Source organism: Ictalurus furcatus, chromosome 6 (assembly GCF_023375685.1).
Source record: "Ictalurus furcatus strain D&B chromosome 6, Billie_1.0, whole genome shotgun sequence".
NCBI classification, from domain to species: domain Eukaryota; kingdom Metazoa; phylum Chordata; class Actinopteri; order Siluriformes; family Ictaluridae; genus Ictalurus; species Ictalurus furcatus.
In genome coordinates, this window is record NC_071260.1 from 20,993,544 (window position 1) to 21,013,649 (window position 20,106).

General features: G+C 35.8%; 3 protein-coding genes across 3 annotated transcripts; all 3 read left to right on the plus strand.

The window, feature by feature from the left end:
• The first annotated feature begins 200 nt into the window (after nt 1-200).
• hoxd10a (homeobox D10a) lies at nt 201-3,348 on the plus strand. Its single transcript, XM_053627908.1, has 2 exons — nt 201-2,156; nt 2,895-3,348. Exons 1-2 carry the CDS (start codon nt 1,445-1,447, stop codon nt 3,167-3,169), a joined length of 987 nt encoding a protein of 328 aa, XP_053483883.1. The 5' UTR covers nt 201-1,444; the 3' UTR covers nt 3,170-3,348.
• A 1,833-nt stretch (nt 3,349-5,181) lies between these two features.
• On the plus strand, nt 5,182-7,368 carry hoxd9a (homeobox D9a). Its single transcript, XM_053627060.1, has 2 exons — nt 5,182-6,063; nt 6,397-7,368. The coding sequence occupies exons 1-2, from the start codon at nt 5,508-5,510 to the stop codon at nt 6,639-6,641; spliced, it is 801 nt and encodes a 266-aa protein (XP_053483035.1). The 5' UTR covers nt 5,182-5,507; the 3' UTR covers nt 6,642-7,368.
• Nucleotides 7,369-15,581: 8,213 nt separating this feature from the next.
• On the plus strand, nt 15,582-19,738 carry hoxd4a (homeobox D4a). The gene is made up of 2 exons (XM_053627062.1): nt 15,582-17,568; nt 17,976-19,738. Exons 1-2 carry the CDS (start codon nt 17,160-17,162, stop codon nt 18,263-18,265), a joined length of 699 nt encoding a protein of 232 aa, XP_053483037.1. The 5' UTR covers nt 15,582-17,159; the 3' UTR covers nt 18,266-19,738.
• The last annotated feature ends 368 nt before the right edge of the window (nt 19,739-20,106 follow it).

Consider the following 20,106-nt stretch of genomic DNA (forward strand, 5'->3'; position numbering starts at 1 on the left):
ATACGGCCCTGCAACATTTATGTTATTATTAACTATAATAAGCATATTAACAATGTATATCTATCAAAATATTTCAAACGTTATAAAAATCCTTACGCTATTTTAGGCAACATAATTTTATTTTAGCAAATACATTATAAATGTACTTTTAAAAATATGATTTCACTCCACACCTGTGTCATTTCAAGCATTTTATTATGGGTAACTATTAAACGGTTAAACTTGAACATGCATCACATCACAATGATATATAAATAACTCTAGCGCATTTATCATTCATGTGCCTTGGAAAAATTGATTTAAATTTACAAGCGACTCTTAGCAAAATAAGCCGTTGATTTGGACAAATCAAATAATTATTATAAATAAAATAATTATTACGCAAATTCTCAATATTAATTCATCATAATACACGAATCATGATACAATTTAAAAGTTCGATTACACATACCATTGCCAGATTTAGTAATGATTTTAATATTTTTGGCAGGACAAAACCAATAAACCAAAAGAGAAACATGAAAATTATTTTAAATTAAACACAATTATTGCATTCAAATAATGTCCTTTTTTGTTACTGCTGCTGCTGCAGTAGTAGTAGTAGTAATTGTTGTTGTTGTTGTCGTTGCTGTTGTTGTTATTCGAAGTGGTAGTGATGGAGGTGCTGATTCCTCTCAGAATTAGTAACTGATTTAGTTGTGAAAAGGAAGCTACTCTTTAAACTAGGCCTATGATCTACAAAAGACTTCCAGAAGAAGGGCATGGGAATCAGCGGTCGCAGGTGTATGTTACAAATGAATATGTCAAATTAGCCAGCGCAAATATGCACGGTAACCAAGGGAAATATGTATGAAAATGTTCAATAAAAAATTAATATCCTATTCATATGTTGTGTTATAGCCAATTAAGTTTTGTTTTTAAAATATGTACTCATAAAGGAAACAGCCTATATCCATTCCCTGCCCAGTGAACCCGTACAATATCCTGCGTTTAGTAAAGTATATTAGCAAATAATATGTATTTAGTAGCCATCTTTCTTGTGTTGCACCTGAAGGAGTCCACATAACAAAGAAATGCGTGTTCACGAGCAGAGTTTAGTCAGTAAAACTCAGTACAGATGCAAATCTGTACACCACATTTTTGCATTTTCTTTATTATACATGTAGAGCAGATAGAATTGATTAAACAGCCTTCGTCTTTGTCCGTCTTGAAACCAATTTCAAGTCCGTGTTCTAGGTGTCGCTGTTGACCACGACTGAAGCTCCAAATAATGTGTCTGTGCGCACACGTGACATAGAAGAGCCTGCGTCTCAAGGCCATTTTCAAATTTCATTGGTGAGATTGTCATGTGGTTGCAGAGAGACCCTCCGGGTTACGCGGGATTGTTTTGCTAGATATGTCAGCTTACAAAGGACATCTCTCTCTTCTTTAAAATCTCTCCAAAATGTCCTATCCCAACAGCTCTCCCACTGCTAATACGTTTTTGGTAGATTCTTTAATTGGGGCTTGCAGAACAGACAATTTCTATTCCAGCAGCAACATGTATGTGCCATCCAGTGCAGAATTGGGAAGTTATGGAATGCAAACCTGTGGACTCTTGCCGTCTCTTGGCAAACGGGGGGAAGTAAACCAAAATATTGGCATGAACGTGCACCCGTACATACCTCAGCTTGATAACTGGGTAGATCCGAACAGATCTTGTCGAATAGAGCAAGCGTCTAACCAGATGCCCACTTGCACATTTTCCCAGAATATAAAAGAAGAGAGCAACTGCTGCATGTACTCCGACAAGAGAGCAAAGGTCAGCTCGTCCGAGATGCCCGCGTACTCCAATCTGATCTCCGAGGCGTGTACGGTGGACGGTCCAGAAATTCCGGTCCCGGGTTATTTCAGACTAAGTCAAACATACACGACGGCTAAAAGCCAGGACTATAGTCACGAGACCAGCACTCCGAACACGTTGATGCAGCTGAACCGGCTGACTCCTAAGCCGCACACCGTGTCCTTTGTCGAAGCGGGAAAAAAGGTGCCGGAGATTGAGGAGGAGGAGACGCGCAGCCCGAGTCCGGACAACACGGCGAGTACTCAGGAGGAGAAGAGTAACACTGCCGAGGCGCCTGTCTCCAGCCCGGAATTGCCACACAAGGAAGCGAAAGGTGGGTACAATAAAAAGATTTAATCGCGTCGCGCTGTAATACGAACGCTCCAGCATCATAAAACCCAATATAAAACACAAACAACCCCGAAAGTCGTAATGTTTAATGAGAGGCTTACTCGGGTTGCAGTAAAAGACTTTACAGGAAACGGTGCCGCGCGCTAACATTAAATAGCCTACCTTTTGTTGCGGTCCCTTTAAAGCCTTTTTCTTTCTTTCTTTCTTCCTTTCTTTCTTTCTTTCTTTCTTTCTTTGGATAACTTAAAAGTGTAGTCTTATCTTTACAACACAAAGATTTATTTTATTGTTGATTTCAAAATGTATATTTTTTTCATTTCGTTTACAATTGGCATCATAAAACTGGTATATTCATTTTCATAATTGCAGAACTTCATTTTAATAAATTAATAAATAAATAAATATAACCACTGACCTGTGTTTAAAACAGTTGAAAACCTTGGCCAAAACCTACCTTTGCAATAGAATATACTACAGCTAAGATCATTGTCCTACTTGTTTTGCAAACAAATAGTCGATTAAAATACGAGATAGATTTAAGAGTGACTTTAGTATTCGTTCCAAATTTCTGTAATTATAATTACAGGTTATGTACAAATCTTATTATTGATGATTTGGGAGCCTTTTTGGAGACATTTGCACTAGTTAACGGGTCGAACCATGGTGAGTGATTTTATTTATGTATGTATTTTTCTATTTATTTGCTCTGTTTGTTTTCCAGAATGCAAAACGGATACACCGACAAGCAACTGGTTAACTGCAAAGAGTGGTAGGAAAAAGAGATGTCCATATACAAAGCACCAAACCTTGGAATTAGAAAAAGAGTTTTTATTCAACATGTACCTGACTCGAGAGCGCCGTCTAGAGATCAGTAAAAGTGTAAACCTCACCGACAGACAAGTGAAGATTTGGTTTCAAAACCGCAGGATGAAGCTGAAGAAGATGAGCAGAGAAAACCGAATCCGGGAACTTAATTCAAATCTCACCTTCTCGTGAACATGCAAACCAGTGCATGCCTTGAAACAAATGCCCTGTCTGCCTCTCTATATCTATTCATGATGGGTTATGCTACAACATGATGCTGTCGAACATTGGACGTTTTTTTCTTTTCTCGTTCAGATACTGTGATTGTTGCTATACGTCAAAATAGGTTTTTATTGTAGTTACTTGATGGTATTCAAGTATCATTATAAAAAGTATGAATTGTACATAGCCATTATGTTTCACAGGGTATGAAGTGGTCTTAAATTATGATACGTGACGAAAAGACAAATTCGTCGTGTTTGTTTGTTTTCATTGGAAACAATATAGTGTCGCAAAGGACAGCACTGAAATTCCATGAAAACATGACTTTGGACCTGAAAGCACAGTTGCCGTAGGCTCCCCATCTTCTTCTTCAAAAAAATAAACTTTTACATTTATGTGAAATCTTACCATTTAAATTGTTCTGTATAGTAAATGTTATATGTAAAATTAAAATGTGTACCTCTAGTGCATGTTTGTGGCATGATTCATGTAATAAATAGTTTGTCAATGTAGCAGTTTTTGTGTAAACAGTATTTCATAAACCGCACTATAATAATAATAATTAAAAAAAAACCAACAACACCAAGCAAACAAACAAAAATTCCATAAAACCTCCCCAAAAAAACACGCAAGCCATTAAATGAAAATATGGCTCGGATTTATTGTCTTCTTGGTCTTTCTTGTCAATGTAAAATGGTAAGTAAGTATACATTCTGATATTATTATAGCTCTTTTTAAAATGATTAAATGTTGAGTAGAGATTTGGCTACGGTAATAACAAATACTGCCGAGTTATACAAAAAAAATCACTAGGCCTTTAAACAGATTAAAATAATACGTTAAGCTCAACACAACAAATATACTCAAATGTTTCTAGTGCCTGTAAAAATAAAGTCAAAACAATATTATAACGAATATATTGTTATTTCATAGTATGTAATAAATATTGTAAATATTTATTGAGCCGATTACATAGAATTTGCATTCAATAATAAAAAAGGCAACATTAAGTCTAATACAAGACAAAGTTAAATTTGCTTAAAAATCCATACTATCTTAAACTGAATTATGTCTAAGAAAAACCTCTGTATTACAAAAAATTCTCTCTCTCTCTCTCTCTCTCTCTCTCTCTCTCTCTCTCTGCTCATGTGTTCATGTCTTAGCTAAGTCTACATATTATCTTTAAATAATATCTTTAGATTCCCAACAGCTATTCAAAATCTCAAATAACATTTATGTTTTATTATTATATGTGTATTTGTGTTCTGTATTGGCTTAACTTCTTTCAAATTTAGACTTCTCATCTGAAAAATGTCAAGTATGCCTACTTAAATAAATAAATAAAACACTATAATAAAATCATTACTGGCAAATCAGTGTTGACAAATTAATTATCAGTGGACTAACAGTAGAGTAGCCTTATATTTACCATCTTTAGAGAGTTTGGAATGGTGATCAAAACGAATATCACCTTCGGGGTGATGATAGACCGAAGTTTTATTATTTGTACTCCATTAAATGCAGTCATAGACACATATTTTACTTTGTAATGCGATGTGTCCGTTTTATTAAGGGCGCATTAATGCATATCCAAATGCACCTCATAAAGATTTTTATTGATAGACATAAACACATTATGACTTTATTCTTAATAAATACAATCGACATACGGATACTAAGTTCTATGTGAAACTTACGAGATTTTAGAAATATAAGTTTTCAACTTAGAAGAAACATAGGCAGTTTGTAATATATGAGAATCCGCCAGGAAACGTGGTATGTTGTTTTACAGCATGTTATTGCATTTATTTTACGAGGACTTAAAACTCAGTACACTATTAAATAACCCACTTTACAAGACTGGAGTATAGGGTATATCTCATGACGAGATCTTGTAAGATTTTACACTCAGCTGGTGTAATTTGGCATGCAGGCATAAACGTTGAGAAGAGATCGTGGAATAGATGTGTGTTTTAATCTGGCTAGGTAAAAAAAAATAGTCCGGGGCCTCCCCCATTTTAGCAGTGCATTAAAACATAAAGATCTTTGGTCAACAAAATGTAACGCTATGTCAATTCTTAGAAGAAAAAAGAGTGTGTGTATATGTATATCTCTTTATGTTTAGTCAAAGGGCAATATCAACCATACCGTTATCAGCGGATTGATTTACTCTCTGTATTGGTAAATATGATCACGTGATTCATGTAACCAATCACTGAAGATGAAGCCAGCAAAAATACTATGATTGTGCGGAGGCAAGGTTTCCGTAACAGTGTAACCTTTTATATGACTACGAGGGGATCCAAAAATGTCGACCAGTTCTACTCTAAGCAACTATTATGTGGACTCTATAATGGGACACGAGGCGGAAGACGTGTACGGAGCGCGTTATGTCCAGAGCCCGCTCTCGGCGGCCGCTAGGCCGTCAGGTGTAGGGGAAAATGCGGATTTTTCCTCCTGTAGCTTTGCTCCCAAGACAGCCGTGTTCCCCACGTCCTGGTCCTCAGTTCATCCGCCGTCCACGGCTACGGTGTCCGGAATTTATCATCCGTACGTGCACCAGTCCCACATTGCATGTGCAGATAACAGATACGTGCGTTCCTGGGTAGATCCAATCTCGAGCCACATCTCCTTTTCCGGCTTCCATTCGAGTAGTCGTCAGTGCGGGACAAAGGCGGAAACTTTACCGCCGAAAAGGACCGAGAGCTCTGCGTTCGGCCCTGACACTCCGGCGGCCCCAGACTACAGCTGTAGCGCCCTGGCCGAGCGTGTACAGAAAGCTAACAAAGATACCGCTGACAACGATATTTCCAACCAAAGCGAGCCCAAAGACGAGAAACATCAACAACAACAACTTGACCCAAGTAAGTAAAAGAAACTGCCCTGTGATTTACAACCGTCAGAACTGTACTAGCAGGGTGTGTAAAGCTGGAGGTTTTACTAACCAATAAAAGTGTCTGAACTCTTACCGCAGGTCCAAAGAAATGTACGCAGCCGTAAACCTAGTATTTAAAACAGAATTTACTAATAATAGCATCCACGCCATCAATTATTGTTATGGCGAATTGCTTATTAAGATCAAGGAAATAAAATAAGAAATTTATTTCATAGCGCAGCTATTTTTGTTTATGTACTTTGCCCCAGTTGTTTATTGCTTTTGTAACCTTGGATTTATTGGGTTATTCATTCTTTTACAGGCAACCCAGCAGCAAACTGGATTCATGCACGTTCAACGAGAAAGAAACGATGTCCATATACAAAATACCAAACACTGGAACTGGAAAAGGAATTTCTTTATAACATGTATTTGACGAGAGATCGCCGTTACGAAGTTGCACGAATTCTGAATTTGACCGAGAGGCAGGTGAAGATCTGGTTCCAGAACAGACGAATGAAAATGAAGAAGATGAACAGAGAGAGGGGTAGCCAGGAGCCTCAGTGAATAATACTGCGGGCAGCTCGCCGCTCCAAGTGTCCTCTATGTATATGAGTAATATGTTACGTTTAGATCGAGGGTGTTGCAGCCTCGTTGGTTTATGTTCTTTCTGTGTCTTTGTCAAATTATTCTATGGAAATACACAAGCTTACATTCTGATTCTTTTGGACTGGATGTATTGAGAGTCTTAAGTGATTATGATTTGTTCATTCTTGAAACAAATGTTCGAACGGTTGTGCACGCAGGTAAAGTACACACACTAGTTATGTTATATGCAGTTTTGATTGTGTTTCTTAGTATACGCTTAATTAAATCTTAATAATGTACAGAAAGCTGATTGAGGATCAGTATTCATGGAGCAGTAATAGGCCACACTACTCTCCTGACACCCAACATGCAGTAATAATTAAGTAGGAATATTTGGATATAAATTTAAATATGAATATGAGAAATGTCGTTGATGATTAGTTTAGTAGTTGAGACCCTGAAGGTCTTACTACCTAGTTCGAGTGGCGGCTATGGACAGATATTCATTTAACACTACAATTTATAATAAATGCATCTAGGTATGTCCATATATTGAACGTGTAAAAAAGTATCGGGGCTTATTTGTAATATAACAGCGTTCAACATTGCGTAGCCTGTTTGTCTCTCGCAATACCACACTAACTATTTTAAAGGCCTAAAATCTATTAAGAAAAATAACTTAACGAATATGTAAATCTCCTTGGGGGCGGGGGGGCGGGGGGTTAAGATTGTGGACCAGAGTGGACGGCTGAAGATTTGAAAAAATATATTTTCTGATGCTGAGAAAATTTATTAAACGAAATACGGTGCTTGGACTGAGTGTTGCTCTCATGTTAAACATGTTTAGTGTTAGAGGATCTTGGTAGGCCTAATAAACCGTTCATGATTGCGAAATAAGTGTTGTGGAGAACCCCAATTTATTTTCAAACCTTACTTTAGAATTACTTTAGAGCAGGAAGAGACTGGGTCCAATAAAGCCATAGAGAAGACTAGACGTCTGGTCTAAATGACTTTATGGTCTAAGACAGTAATTGCACTCTGCTTTGAAAACGTTCTAGTTGGGTGTTTGCGTCTGTTGCTGACAAGCAAAAATGCAGACACTTTTCTACGGGGTGTCTGGTCGATAAATTGTCTGTCGGTGAGACTGAAAGAAATCGACCCAAACACACGGAAAGTCAGGTTTATTCACCAAATGCATTTCCATTCATGGGCTGCAACACTTAACTTTGACTGCTGTCTAAAATTCAAGTTTTAATTATTTATTGTACGCATTTCTAGCAGTAAATGAATTGGGTTTTTTTTTTATGAATGTTTACTTGATAGAAAGATAAAAACGCTATCAAAATATTCATCTCTACAGTCACAAGACAATTAAAATGTTAGCTGATGTAATTTCATGGATAGGCAAAGTATTAATACTTTATTCAAAACTTCAAAGGCAGCATGGCGCGCTGTAGGCAAATCAGATAGCAAAAATATTTTAACTGCATTTAGGGAAAATCTTGCGGCTAAATGCATCATTCAGTAGACCCTGGTATCAAAATGGATATGGTTACCGCTAGAGGGCAATATAGTTCTTTGAAAACATAAGTGCAGGATGCTGCTAATTAAAAACGTTATTTTGTGGAGGCATGTCCAATACAAACCACGTGCTTACTAATCTATATTGCAAAAAAATAATTCAGAAAAAAAAGAAAAAAATAAAGCACAAAATGGTAATGCATTTTAAGAGGGATTTTCTCGTCTATTCAAAGTTACGAAATGTTCACATTAGTGTTTCATGATGATTCCGAAACAAACCAGAAAAGAACGAATATGTAAAGATATAGATATAGATATAGATATGGATAGATGTATATCGACTTTTTTTCTTTATTGAATGAAAAGGTTGGTGTTAACAGCAATTACGTAACAGTAAAATAAAATTATATCAGACATATCAGCGAGTCAGTTTTTACCCGTATCCCGACCCATACACACTACACGGTTATTTACTAGCCTGCTTTACTGGTTATAGTTTACGTATATGATAACTCCTGCTTTTCTCTCTCTCTCTCTCTTTTTTTTGTTGTTTAAGTAAAAAGTTGTACTCCTGTACTTTCTTCAAAATCAAAATGTTTTGTACTATAACATTTTGGAAATTAAAATTATCTTAAATATATAATCATCCCTCCTCAGGTTATCAGACTTTTAAAACAGGAAATCTGCTATAAATACTATTTCAGATGGACATGGATCTTGCATTAGTCATTCGATCCAGTAACATTAAGCGCCCACCTATGACTAAAGATTTAACCAATTTAACAAAATACGCAAAACGGGTAGATTATTTATTTATTTATTTATTTATTTATTTATTTATTTATTTACGTTTGCAAATATTTAATAAGAACGGAAAAAGCACAGGTCCATTATAAAACTAATACGAATAGGTTAAAAGTAAAAGCAAAACCTATGTCGCCATAGCCCTTTCCTCTGCGGAGTTTTAAGGTGTATACGAGCATTGCAATTTGGCTAAATTGCTCCCAATAGGAGCAAATGCGTCGTACACATATTACAAACTCTATCAGAGATCTTTCAGTCTTTCAGCACATACAGGGCAGGTCATTTTATCCTGTGGGACAAGGTGTGGTGTGATAATACAAGTTTCTATCGGCCTTAGGAAATCTCTGATTTTTTCTCTTTATAGGGAAGAGCTGCAAGTTATCATACAAAATCTGGTGGAATTACGTGCCATGGCCAACGCTGTAAATTTTACGTAGACTATAAGTTTAAAAGACAGAAGCTCTTTACGACACCGCGAGAGGCCGGCCTGCTACAATAGTCCCAACTGTAAATCGCGCGGTGGTAATACGGGCGCCTAAATCAGAGCGCGCCTCTTTCTCACACGTTTTCTTGCTTGAGCCCTCAAGGTTGGCTGGCATTAAATCCACTCCCTAACACCGCGGGCATCCAAATTGCCTTATTTCTGCTGATACCACACATCCCTTTTTAAGTAGGCCTGTAAGTAGCAAAACCCAAAAATACAGATAGATTTTGACTGTGATTAGAATATTTTATTCTGGAGTAGAAATCGACAGAATAGCATTTGTACTGTGCGCATTGTTTAGTTTCCTCAAACAGCTTATACCAGTCCCAGCGACTGAATTGGAAATTTAGGCTCAATTTCATACGGGAAATAAGAGAAATTCTAACACACTTGAATGAGCGCGCTAGTAGCACCAGTTCTGTCAGAAAAATATAAATAATAATCGAGAGAATTACCGGTTAAAAAAATAAAACATACAAAATATTTGAACCGTAGATTTATACCATATTCTGTGGGCACTGTAGCTCTCAATGACAATATTGATTCATAATTTCAACATATAAATTTTGTTTATGTATAATTGAAACGATATTCAAATATAAATGCATAAAATTGTATTTTTAAAGACATAATTGTTTGGTAAAGGGTAAAATTTTGGCCAGGCCTTATCTGGATACCATGAATCTATAATTTAGACCGTGTGTGTGTGTGTGTGTGTGTGTGTGTGTGTGTATGTGTGTGTGAGTGAGTGAGTGAGTGGGAGAGAGAGAGAGTGAGAGAGAGAGAGAGAGAGAATATTTTCTAATATATTTGTTCATTTTGCTTTCTAGGACCAAGTGTTTCAGAGTTTCAACATACAGAAAATAATTTGCAGTGGAAGTAGTGCTACCTAGGACCAAAACTGTGAGAGTTTGCGCCAGCCCTGAATTCCTTTTTTGTTCGAAGACAATTTACAGCTTGGCAATAGAGATTTTTATGGGCCTGAATCGCCTGTCATTGGATGCCACTGGTCATGTGCAAGAGGCAAGCGTCTTCATGGCCCCCTTTCCTGATTTTCAAGCGATTTTTTTTTTTACCGCATTCTGCAGCTAAAGCGTTGTAACCCAAAGACATTTTCTCTGCTCACATGTTTGTTTTGAGTATTTGTCAGAAAGCCTGAGTGAGATGCATATATAGCCAATGAGCGATTCTATAGCTTTATAGCTGTCACTTTGTGCTATTCGACGCTAGAGCTCGTACACAGACTATATCTGGCAGGACAAAACACAAAATGCTTAATAATATCGGCAAACGACACACAACGGAAGACATGGATTATCCGGATTCATTTGGTAAGTTTAGTTCCTATCAAGCTATTCTGGTATAATCAGCATGTCCACACTTAACTTTACTCTGAATATTACTCAGCTAATTTACACTAATAATCTATCACTAACTAGTGACAGTTTTCCTTTCTAAACTCAATCAGAACCAACAAAATGGTCTCCTAAAACACTGCGATTTTATACAAAATATCAGTATTCTATCCATCATAACATTGCGTAAAGAATAACGAAAGAATTTTGACAAGGTCTTTCTAAATCAGTTTTCCTTCTTTATTCTATAGCTATAGTTATTGTCAGGTTGCGCTGGGTAATATGCCAATGCTATTATTATTATTATTATTATTATTATTATCTTGCTGCTGTTGTTGTTGTTGTTGTAAGTAATGATAATGATAATGATAAGTGTGCAAATTCTGTTCATAGCCGTGAAGTCGTAATCTTATTATTACTAACATTAAACGTATAATATATGTAGAATATAATGGATCCTGGTCACTTTTAATATGCCCACTTATCAGTAGCTTTCACATTTATATGAAATGCGAATGCATATATACATAAGAAATATTTAGCCGTCTATATGCCATGAAAATATTATTTTGAATATTGAAAATACAATAATATTATTTGGTTAACAGGAAATGCAATGCTGCAGTTGTGTGCTTTAATGCATTTCTTTTCAAACGAGACTGTTGAAGTTCTGTGGCCAGTTGGGTGCTGTGGAACAAAGACAGTATTTCACCAATGGCTGACAGACAGCTGCAAAACTATTTACAGCCCTACTGCAATGCGGCAAGAAAAGGAGAAAGGCAAGAAAGGCGCAGAATGAGAAGCATACCAAGTAGCACACAGGCGCCAATAACCAACATATATAATAAACCAACTTCACTATATACATATGTGTGCTAATATGTATATAGTGCATACACACACACGCACACACACACACATTATATATATATATATATATATATATATATATATATTTATATATATATATATGAACATATGTGTGGATGTGGATGGACCCTTTTTGACATTATCAAGTCAGTACAAACGACATTTTAGATTCCCAAGCATTAGTTTCTAGCACGAAATTAAATGTTACAGAATTTTTTTTCTCTGTCATAAAAGAAGGCAGCAAATTATATTTAAGATCACTTTTTAGACAAAAAACACAATGAAGGTTGCTTGGCTATGCTGCACAAATAATAACCAAATGCAACAGTCGAAGTCTCCAAAAGAACTGTGGCTGGTTCTGCAAGAAATATTTATTTTTTATTTTTTGTCACACCAAATATTGACTTTGTTTCATTTACTACTGTTTACTGCTCTTTACTGTATTTTTTTAAAAATATATATATTACATTATAATACACACACACACACAGACACACACACACACACACACACACACACACACACACACACACACATATATATATATATATATATATATATATATATATATATATATATATATATATATATATACACATTATAAATGTATGTGGAAATTGAAAACTATATTTTCATTTTCTTACATTAATATTTATTTAGCGTACAGTATGATAGCAACTGAATCGCTTGCAATGAATGTCCCTCAGTCTAAGAATTTATGAAGTGAAAGGCTTGTATGTTTAAGTGTCTTAATATTGGTCTTACGTCATGAATAAAGACAAAAAAATGCGCCACTTGCGCCAAGAAATATCAATAACCCTATTTACCGACAGGCGGCACTATTGTCCCACACTCTGACACTTGCTGAGCTCTTTCTACGTAGTTTCTGTTCATGTTACAGGGTCGACTTGTGGTTGGTTGATGAAAGCACATGACCTGGCTGTGGAGCATTTTTTGTCCGACGTGTGAAAGGAAATATAGTGAAGTGTTTATGGACATGAAGCAAAATCTGAAAGCAAATTCTAGTGATAGCATAAAGCTGAAACTTTAGGCGTTAAATAGGGGAATAATTTCAGAACAGTTTCTACTGGTCTGAATAAGGCTGCAGAGAATGCACAAATTTCCCAATATTGCTAGTTTATTATTTCAGTTATCATAATGTTTGGTATTTGTATATCGGTGAAATAGGGGTTACTTAGGCCCTGTAAATCCTAAACTAAAATAATCATTCCATATGTTGAATCTACTCAGCCAAAAAGAAGTGTAATAAAAGAAATACCTTTATTAACAAATTGTGCTAATGTGTATGAGCTTTCCTTTACTGGTTTAAGCGTAAATGAGTTTAGGAACTTTATAGGCTACCTCTTCATAAAATTAATTCTAAAAAATCAACATATATTACTAATCCTATTGCAGCATTTGATGAAGGGTTGCCATATGGAGAGAGAACTTACAGTTCAAAGGTTCTCACGTTGGCTGTGGTGAGGTTCGCACCAGGGATGCGTTTTATTGCTTTATTGCCTTAAATTTACAGTGTGGAAAAACACGCACAAAAGTTACCACGTTAATGTTTTGAAATGGCCCTCATTTGTTCTGGAGTGTATAACGAGTAAAATGAAGAAAATCAATAGTTTAAAAATATCAAATTGCATCTAGCAAGTGCAAATAATGCATACTTTAGATTAAAAGAAAAATAATGTTCTTTTCCCTCCTACATTCAAATGTTTTCCATCTGAGAAACACGAATGTTTTTATTTCCTCTTGACATCAGTGTAATCTCCATTATTGAATAAGTGCAACTTTCAGGGTTATTTATGGCACCCGCGCGCTGTCATGAATGGCTGTGGGGGAGCACGTGATACCATTAAACTTTGTTTTATGGCCAGGGAGTTGACAAGCCAAAATATAATTCACATTGTGTATTAGAAAGGCCTTGCAGACGTTTAGAAAAGATCACAGTGTCGGTACGGGAGCCCGAGTAAATGCTGATTTAGTTTTGAACATGGATATCGACGCTTCTCGTTGCGCCTTACGTGACCACAGTGTCCCTCGAGGTAAGCGCGATTACAATAGTTGTCACTGAACTTGTGTGGGGTTGAATTGTATAGCATTTGATTCGTTATCGTTTTATTTTAAATTCCACGTGGTGTTTCTGGTGTGGCTTGTTTATTTGAAAATCGTTATTCTGCAATGTTAAATGTATCTAGTTCTCGCAGAGTAGGAAATGTAATGAAGTTGACGGCGTGACTGTAATTAGTTGTCCGGATTTAGTGCTGCGTTATCAAGGAAAGTAAAGTGGGCCTCAAGGACGATGGCTACATTTTAAAAAAGTGAAGAATTAAAACGAAGAATAAAGAAATGAGATAGCGATTGAAAATATATATCAGATTTGCTTTCATTTCGCTAGCAGTGGATAGCACATAATTAAAAACAAACTAGCAGTATCGTGTTATTTGCTTCCAGAAATGAAATGAGCATATCTTAATTTGTCGTAGACTATTCATCGCTGTGTTTAAACTATATTACATGAATGTTGATTTTAATATAACATTCACACACTTCTACATGTTATCTCGCACTGGCATCCAGGTTGTAGACAAATCGAAAAGAGAAACGAATAACTCATATTAATCAAAATTTGCCTGACTTTAAACTTTAAACATGAGTCATTTAATTAAAAAATGAATATGCTCTCTAGCGCCCCCACCCCAACTATTCAATATGTAGAAACGCCAAAACATAGGCTACATTTATTATTATTATTATTATTATTATTATTATTATATACATGTTGTATTTCTTTTATATGAAAGTTATTACATTTTCAGTTTGTCTGATTTCTTTAATTAAGTAATGTCTCCATGTGTTTGAATTTGAGGTATTAGAAGGAGGCGTTTCCTGATATATAGAAAATCATATAACATAATATTTGTAAACATTTAAATGATTATTTAATGCAGGCTAGATTTCGTTTTTTCAAATTGAGAGATATGATATACAGTTTTGTTGACAATCCGTCTGCTTTTGAAATGTAATAGGCCATTAAATGACTACACAATACAAATTCGCAATTAAATAACGAGGACAGAGTAATATGAAAGGACAATAAATGTTGAAAGAGTAATAGAGTGAATCTAGTGACTCTTCAGGTTCTGCATTGGAAATTAAATTTCCGAAAACTATTTTTAATATTGTTTTAATTCACCTTGTTAATCTGAATTCGACAAAAATGTAAAATAATTGTGGTTCTTGGCAAACTTTAAGACAGAGGTCACGACAAGCGTTGACTTTTCTGTCCTTTTGTTCATCAGTAACTCGGCTTTGACCCGCACGAACAAGTCTCAGGGCAAGTTGAATCGCAGGTCAAGCTGTCTAACACATATTAAAATGTAAAATACTTTAAACATAAAAGATCTTTCATGCACAAATATCAAGTTCTACTGCTATAGATTAATTGTTCCGTCAAATTACATTTAATTGATAATGTTATCATATTTTTAATCAGCATTTTACACAGACACACACAGTTTATATATAATTTGAAAACATATACTCGTTGATTTTATCTTTTAACTGTAAAATTATATTTAAAATCACCCCTTAACACCTATTCAATTAAAAAGTAAAGTAATGGGGCACTGGAGCTGGTTATGAGGAGGTCATGAAGAATTCGTGACAACAGAAACCTGTGTGATGTCAGTTGAATATGATTCTGGTTGACCTCTTGCCATTATTTATTTCATTAGTATATATATATATATATATATATATATATATATATATATATATATATATATATATATATATATATATTGCTTACCTTTGTCCACCCGGTGTCCGAGAGTACGTGAGACCGCCTGATTTACTTTAGTGGTACGGGCATTTGTCATGTTTGAATAAGCCTTATAATCTAATTTTATTACTGTAGCAAAGCATATTTTACATGCAAATACGATGGCATATGAAAATCTTGATTTTAATTGTGAGTTTAATATTACTATCAGAAAAGGTGGTTCATGATTCAATATTTTCTGTCAAAAAAGGGGGCTGATTAAAATCTGTATGCACGCTATTATCTTAGCTTTATTTTTTCTCAAAAAATTAAATAAGTAGGAAATTGGTTAAAGCATTATTTATAAAAGTTTATGGATAAGTTATCAATAAAGGTGGGCTCTGTTTTTGATAGTGAGATCTCTGCGTTAATACTTTGGTCACGAACAGAAATTGAACGTACATATCCCGTCGTCTATATATACCCTGTAGAACCGAATTTGTGTGAAAAAATCACGGTCACAGATTCGATTCTAGGGGAGTATATGGTCGATGCAAAAACTTCGAATAAACTGAGCTTTTAACTTTGCGTTTCATTCATTACGCGTTTTAGTTGTTGCTGTATTAAGGCCTAACGGATGGATGCGTTTAAGTTATACATTTGATGAGTAAAAACGTTGTCTATGCAACAGTAATCCAGGCAAATTATTGTCCGTGGTGTAGTGCATTTTGATTAAAAAACGCGTTTGCTCTTGATCAAGTTGTTTTTTGCAAGCAATTTTGAAAGAGTAATTGAAATAACACTTGGGCCATCGACTCGGCTCCCATAAAGACACTCAAAACATTAACGTTATTTTAATTTCCATTAGACTCAGAAACACAATGCTACACTAGTAGATGAGATACACTAAGGTATAATGTAGTCTAATGTACTTTATTCTGTTTGGGGTTATCCGTGCAAAGTTTTAGCGTCTCATATTTGCGTAACCATAGCCTCTCCACCTTCCAGTTGTGCTATTTGGTGTTTGATTATTGATTGGCACGCTGTATTGATGGCCATCCACAGCGCTCCTTAGAAGCCCCTGAAAGAGTGTGTGGGCCAATGGGGCGATGAGAGTCCTGTAACTTCTGAATGACCTCTTCATCACAAAGACGGTCTCAGTCAATTGTCTACCGGCTTTATTCGTCTCTTTCTGTGGCAGAGGTCGCATTGTATCTTTTATTTGTTTATCAGTTAGAATCCCTGGATGGAATTTGATTTGCATGGTTGAATATTAATCATAGACAGGAAAACAAATATCTATATTAATGTGCGTATTTATATTTCATTTTAAATTATTTATAATTATGGATTTTCAGTATGGTAATAACTCTCACTGACCTTTGTTGATAAGAAAAGTGTAGACTGTTAATTTTCAACTTAATTTTCAACCTTTGTGTGCATTAGACATGATACACCATTAAATTGTGTGTTCAATCAATCCTAACTGATGAAATTAAGCAAAGTTTGTTAAATTTGCTGCTAGGTGTGTATGGCTTCTTACCCGCTAATAGACTCCCTTCACCTCGATTGGCCAAATCCGGTCACATGGCTGGCTAACTTTATTCAGTTGACAGCAAGTAGGAGGGCTTTATGGAGGGAGGAAAAAAGACAACTCGAGAAAAATTAGTATTTTCTACCTTCAGAAATTAATGGCCATGAGTTCCTACATGGTAAACTCCAAGTATGTGGAGCCCAAATTTCCTCCATGCGAGGAGTATTCGCAAAACAGTTATATACCTGAGCAGGGCTCTGGATACTACAGTCCATCGCAGGACACTGATTTCCAGCATCCAGGGATCTACTCACGGTCAAACTACTCGGAGCAACCCTACAGTTGTAACACTGTGCAGGGCTCAACAGTACAACCGCGGGGTCATGTGCAGGAGCAAGGCAGCCATCCCGGATCTTTCCCCACTCAAGGCGAGCAGTGCTCTCCGATCCAAATATCCGGCCCGAGGACTTGTGACCAACAACAAAACACAAAGAACCAGAACGGGATACAGACCAGACAACCTGCAATAGTTTATCCCTGGATGAAGAAAGTCCATGTTAGTACGGGTAAGATTCATTCGTTTTACTGTCTGTTTCAGGTCTAGTTGAATTCTGCTAGGCCCATATGAGACACGCAAAAATTATTCAGTGAAATATTTATGGGTTCTTCTGAAGAGACCGCCAATTACACTAGTCATAAATTTTTATTGCTTAGGAAATAGGCCGCTGGCTGTACTGGCTGCTTCAGCGATAGTGAGACGCCCAAGTGGGCTATCGAATTTTCTTTCTTTTTTTTTCCATGAAAACTGTGGAATATGGCACCGAAAAGAAATTTCTTAATTGATTTAATTATTAAATATATTTAAGGGAAATTTTATTCGAGTGAATGCAGAGTGAAATGTGCCATCTTGAGGTAGGGCTGTTCTCTTCAATGGGTTTACTTGCTCACCCAAGTGTGTCCTTGTGTTTTCCAGTGAACCCAGATTTTACAGGACCGGAACCCAAGCGCTCGCGGACAGCCTACACGAGACAGCAGGTTTTAGAACTAGAAAAGGAATTTCATTTTAACAGGTATCTAACCAGACGGCGTCGCATCGAAATAGCGCATACTCTTTGCCTCTCTGAGCGACAGATAAAAATCTGGTTTCAGAACCGAAGAATGAAATGGAAAAAAGATCACAAACTGCCCAACACGAAGGGGAGGTCGGCATCGGCTGCAAAACACATTCAGAAGGACAACCAGACAGATATCACAACTTTATAATAGAAATGGAAACATCTTACCCCAGAAGTACAGATGAACTGTGTATGATAGACAGTGCTTCGTTTGTCTTTGCATGGTTTTAAATTCCTGACATTCCGAACTTTAAACTATTTAATATGAAGCAGAAGCACACATCATTACCAAACGCAGTATGAATGAATGCGATGAAAGGAGACTAAATACAATTTTAAATATTGTTTGTATGAAGTGGCAGACTATAGGAGGGCATCACAACATGATTCACGGGCTGCCATGAGGTATATATTAAATTAAAAAAGACTGCAATATCTATATAAAAGCAAGTGAGCTTTAGAAAGCCTATTCTTTTTATTACTACTATTTTATTTTCGGTGTAATTACTAATCTCCTAAATGCATAATTACCTGTGATAAATTCGATAAATTATTTTGTAAAGAAAGCAGTGGCTTATGACTTTAGCTAATAATTTATTAAACTATTTGAACAAAACTCATTAAATCATTCATATCTGGCCTAGAAAGTATTCGCATTTAATTACGGACATGGGTAACCAAAATATTCGTTTTCTGTATTGAAAAATCCTAAAATAATTTAGTCACGGGTATGGCTAACCAAATTATTCGTTTTGTGTATTGAAAAAAAAATATTTAAATAAGAGAAAGGTCTTAAAACATTAACTATTCAATATATAGTAATATAGGATAAACGGAATAAACCGTTCTTCGACAATTACTCTTAAACAGGAAGCGCAACATTTGAAATCTATTTTACTTTGTTGACCATAGTATTGGATACCTTGACGGCTATAAATCTCACTTGACAGTTTTGTAAACAATGTACAATTAAAGCAGCTGTATATCTGTCTTCCAGATGTCATCAGAAATTCCTAAATAATAGTTCATTTATTGTTCCACGTACTTCTGGGTTTTAGCTAAACTTCTTTTTTAATCTTCCTTTATTTATTAAATGCCAGAATAAGAATGTTGAAAGTTTTTGTTTTTAATTTCTATGTGAATTCAAGTGGTCGTTCCTTAAATATATTATGTTCGGTTAGAAAAAAGTGCATTATTTTTTATTCTATATATTTCTGTATTTTATGCATATTTTCTACGAGCATATTTTCTAGCAAATGAATAATAGAGCTCATTAAGAAAAGGTTTATCCTCAGACCACGAATATCCTGTTGCAATAAGAAACAATGTGTATATTCGCTAAAAGCAAATCGGTCTGCTGTTTTGGTTTCATTAAAATTTTATTTTGAGCAACAGAGATGGGCTTAGCTCTGAAAATGTGAGTGGAGGTATTCACGTCGTGATTAAAGATTGACTGTTCTACTGTTATTGTGATGTCTTTGTCTTCTTGAACAAAACCGTGAGGCGCTCACACATTGCGAAGACGTCTTCTGCCTCAAGTCTTCACGTTGAGAGGTCTGAAAAGGTATTTTACACAGAAGTTCGACAAAAGCCTCGCGGGCAGGTTCATCCAGAGGACACAGTTTCTGTTGCCTTTCGACGCTTTTGAGCCGTGAGCGCTGACCTCTAAACCCCTGACCCGCGAGACAGGCCTTTCTCGCCCAGACACTTCTTTGGACCAGTATTAAAAAAGATCTTTATAAATCATTATATGCTTTATATAGACATGGTCAGTATTAATTTTATATTAACAAAGAAGAAATAAGCTAAAAAAATAAATAAAATCACACCAGTACGAGATGCATTTTGAACAGTATAGTGAATGAAAATGTGATACTTTGCTTATTGTTTTTAACATTGTAGATTCCAGGTGTGTCATCACCTACCCTGTTGATATATTTAATAAACCACCCATACTTGTTTCGGATGAGACGCACTGACATGAGCACA

Bases quoted from the DNA above. Each gene is read 5' to 3' on its own strand.
- hoxd10a (XM_053627908.1), top strand. From the start codon at position 1,445: ATGTCCTATCCCAACAGCTCTCCCACTGCTAATACGTTTTTGGTAGAT. The intron at 2,157-2,894 runs GTGGGTACAATA...TTTGTTTTCCAG, and splicing joins GCCACACAAGGAAGCGAAAG to AATGCAAAACGGATACACCG.
- hoxd9a (XM_053627060.1), top strand. From the start codon at position 5,508: ATGTCGACCAGTTCTACTCTAAGCAACTATTATGTGGACTCTATAATG. The intron at 6,064-6,396 runs GTAAGTAAAAGA...ATTCTTTTACAG, and splicing joins ACAACAACAACTTGACCCAA to GCAACCCAGCAGCAAACTGG.
- hoxd4a (XM_053627062.1), top strand. From the start codon at position 17,160: ATGGCCATGAGTTCCTACATGGTAAACTCCAAGTATGTGGAGCCCAAA. The intron at 17,569-17,975 runs GTAAGATTCATT...TGTGTTTTCCAG, and splicing joins GAAAGTCCATGTTAGTACGG to TGAACCCAGATTTTACAGGA.